Consider the following 3,265-nt stretch of genomic DNA (forward strand, 5'->3'; position numbering starts at 1 on the left):
TTGCAAACACTCTGTGCACTTTGCCTGCTTCTTTCGTCTCATGATCTGCCTTCTTGTTCAAATAGTTCTCACTTTTGGGAAACACACAAAAAATATGAGAAGAATATTTTGTGTTTAAACAACGCAGTCCAAGAGTTATCGACTTATTTAAAAGTTATTGTGTTCTGTTGTGTGTGTGTGTGTGTGTGTGCGAGTGTGTGTGTGTGTGTGTGTTACAGCAAACATATGCAACCAAATTAAAGTCTCAAAGCTGGTGAAGTGAAGAGGATTTGATCCAGAGAGCAATTGATGGGAATTAAGCAAATTAGGACTCCAATTAGCCGCGGACATTGAACAGGAAGATTTGGTGGACACACACAAAAAATTAATTAGATGGATTTGTCATTGTTCTAATGAACTCCGGCAGCTAACAAGTGTAGTGCGGCACGCCCCCGCTCTCTCCCTCTCATAAGCTTGATCCCTCTGACATATTGTTTGTCTCATTTCATGTCAAATATTGCCTTATTCAAATATCCAATCATTTCCAGATCAGAGACCCACATGGACGGGAACAAACAAACTCCACAAAAGTCAATGTGTGACCTAATCCTCTCCGGCTGGAGCAGCGTGGATGCAAATGCCAACCTTTGCAAGTCAGAGTGGGGTTTTACTATTGATGTGGATGTCAAAAGAAAACTGTGTTTGAATCATTTTTTGAGAGTGTCAACTTTTTATTAACTGTTAAAAACACAATGTGATTTCAAACAATGATAAACTTTGGCACCAAATTCTGAAAGCCTCATTATTGTTGGCAGTGTATTTTACAGTTCTCTTTCCACCACACGGCTAACAGGTCCATTTAAATATGGGGAGGAAACCGTCGCTTTAATCCCCCTCCCTCCGTCTTCAATCCTTCCCTTTCCTCTACTTCCTTCATCCCAGACCTCCCACAGTGACCCTCTTCATGCAGCAGCGACTATGGATTACGGAGTGTGATAATCTTCCTATTTCTTGAAACTATTTGGGATTCCTCAGATTATCTGGCCTCCTATCCTCGGGAGTCAGCTTTGGAGAGGCAGATTTTAGTCGCTTAGGACGGGAGATTTTGCATCCTGATAGATTTGGCTAATTAGCATGGACCACCGGTGGTGTTTCACATTTGGGCTCACTTTTAGCCCAATCACTACTGTGAGCTGGCTTCACATAGACAGACAGCAGACTGAAGAAGTCACTAGGCGCCGGATTAAACTGTTTAATAGAACATGAACAAAGAAGATGACCATTCAACATGTTCTGGCAATTGCTTCTTCATATAAGTGTTTACCTTTTCCCTAGAATGACTTGAAATAAAGGAAATGAACATCAACTCTACAAATCCTCTTTATGAGGTCAAAGTCCCTGTCGAAACGAAAACTTCAGAGCACAGTAGTTTGCAGGTCTGGGTGATGCCGAACTTGTTGCTGCATGCTGGGCCAAGGCCAATAAAGTCTGGGTGCAAAACTGGACATTGGGACCATTTGGACCTGTGGACAGCACCAACAGTTTGCAGTGCTGTGGCGGATCACGGCGTTGTGGTACTGCGAGCTAATGCGTGGAAGCGGGACTTGTCCGGCTGCTCTTCTTATCCTGCGGCGAGCTCTTCTGCAGTGATAGTCGCCCTTTGAAAAGTCCTTAAAGTTGGACGGGTGGATTGCCCAAAAGTGGCCTTTTCCATTCTCACTGCGCCCAGCTTTGATGAAGCAATCATTCAGGGACAAGTTGTGACGCACACTGTTCCTCCAGTTTTTGTCCTGTTAGGAGCAGGAAAGAGAACTATGACCAGGTGTTACAAAGCACTTGAAACAATGTCCACTGAGCGCGTTCAAAACAAGGTGAACGTTAAGAAGCTTGAACCTTCTCATGGTGTCAGCTAGTCCTGTTTGTTGGCAGGTTGAGCGCCAGGATGGCGTGACAGTGTATGATCTCAACACCCTTTGTTACCTTTTTAGCACGTCAAATCAACTTTAATCCACCAGGCTACGTCCACAGTTAGCAACCTAGCAACAGGATTACTTTGTGAACAAGATCATCTTGTGTTCCGACTAGTGAAGATTACTTGAGTCAAGTAGGTAATTTTGCTGAGATGATATAAACCATGTTTCCATGGCTAAGACACTTTTTCAGTCAGTTAACAAGGCAGAGATGCAAGATAACCAATGAGACTCTTGTTTGTCAGCGTCATCCGAACTTCTAGTTTCCACCCTAAAGATTGTGGTGAAGCATAAACATACCTTGCTCTTGAAGTAAGGGTAGTGGTCCATGATCCACTGGTAGATGTCACACAGCAAGAGTTTCTTCTGCTTGGATTCCAGGATTGCCTTGGAGATGAGGGCAATGTAGGACTGGTTTGGTTTCTCATCTGATTTGTCTGAACTGAGGCTGGCTGATGTGGTGGTGGTCGAAACCACCTCCTCCCACTCCTCCCGTGGATCTTCCTCCCCATCCGCATCTTTGACTTTCGTCCGCTCGGACGGGGTTGCTTCTGAACGCTTCGGTTGTATCCCCAGCTCTTCAGTCTTGTCAGCCGAGCCAGTTGATTCTTGAGAAACTCCCTTATTGAATAGGATGTAGTCAATGGTGAAGCTCAGTCCGAGTCTTTCTTTGGCGACGGTGCAGTCACTTCTGTCCTGCTTTGTCATTTCTGCTGGGTTCATTTCAGAAAATCTGACCTGCAGCTGAAGATCAATTCAAAAGTGTCACCCCGAAGTCTTCAAACAACTTGTTGCCAGTTCATCACAGCCCGTTTCTTGGAAATAAAATGAACGCCACGACGCTGAAGTCTTACTGTTGACAAGAGATAATGATGAGCCTCTCAACTGTTGTTAACCTTGACGCACTTGCCAGACAGCAAGGCAGCCTCGATGCGTGGAGATGACGTCAATCTATCGGACCAAATGAAGGTATCTTTTGGTTCCTGCGATGTGCAATAACCAGAGGCTCCTCTGAAAACCTCCCTCACGGTCTCAAAGTTGTCTATTTATATGACTGTATATTTATCCCCCACAGAAAGGGCCAAAGAAGCCACAGAGGGGGTCCAGGTAGGGGGTCCCAAATGAGGCGGATTATTTTTATTAACCTAAGCAAATCTGTGTAATTACGAGAGATTAAACACTCCAGATTTAGTGAAGCATGGTGGGCAATGGATGAGTGCAGTGCAATCACGTTTGTGTTGGATTCCAATGTTATCCTGTTAATGTCCTGTTGTCTGAGGCAACACTGTTACCACAATTACTGTCCTGCAGTAATT

General features: G+C 44.5%; 1 protein-coding gene across 1 annotated transcript; it reads right to left on the reverse strand.

The window, feature by feature from the left end:
• Positions 1–1,394: 1,394 nt before the first annotated feature.
• Positions 1,395–2,657, reverse strand: foxq2 (forkhead box Q2). Its single transcript, XM_053857591.1, has 2 exons — positions 2,250–2,657; positions 1,395–1,769 (listed from the first exon to the last, which is right to left on the reverse strand). The coding sequence occupies exons 1-2, from the start codon at positions 2,655–2,657 to the stop codon at positions 1,395–1,397; spliced, it is 783 nt and encodes a 260-aa protein (XP_053713566.1).
• Between the last annotated feature and the right edge of the window lie 608 nt (positions 2,658–3,265).

Source organism: Synchiropus splendidus, chromosome 1 (genome assembly GCF_027744825.2).
Source record: "Synchiropus splendidus isolate RoL2022-P1 chromosome 1, RoL_Sspl_1.0, whole genome shotgun sequence".
NCBI lineage: Eukaryota > Metazoa > Chordata > Actinopteri > Syngnathiformes > Callionymidae > Synchiropus > Synchiropus splendidus.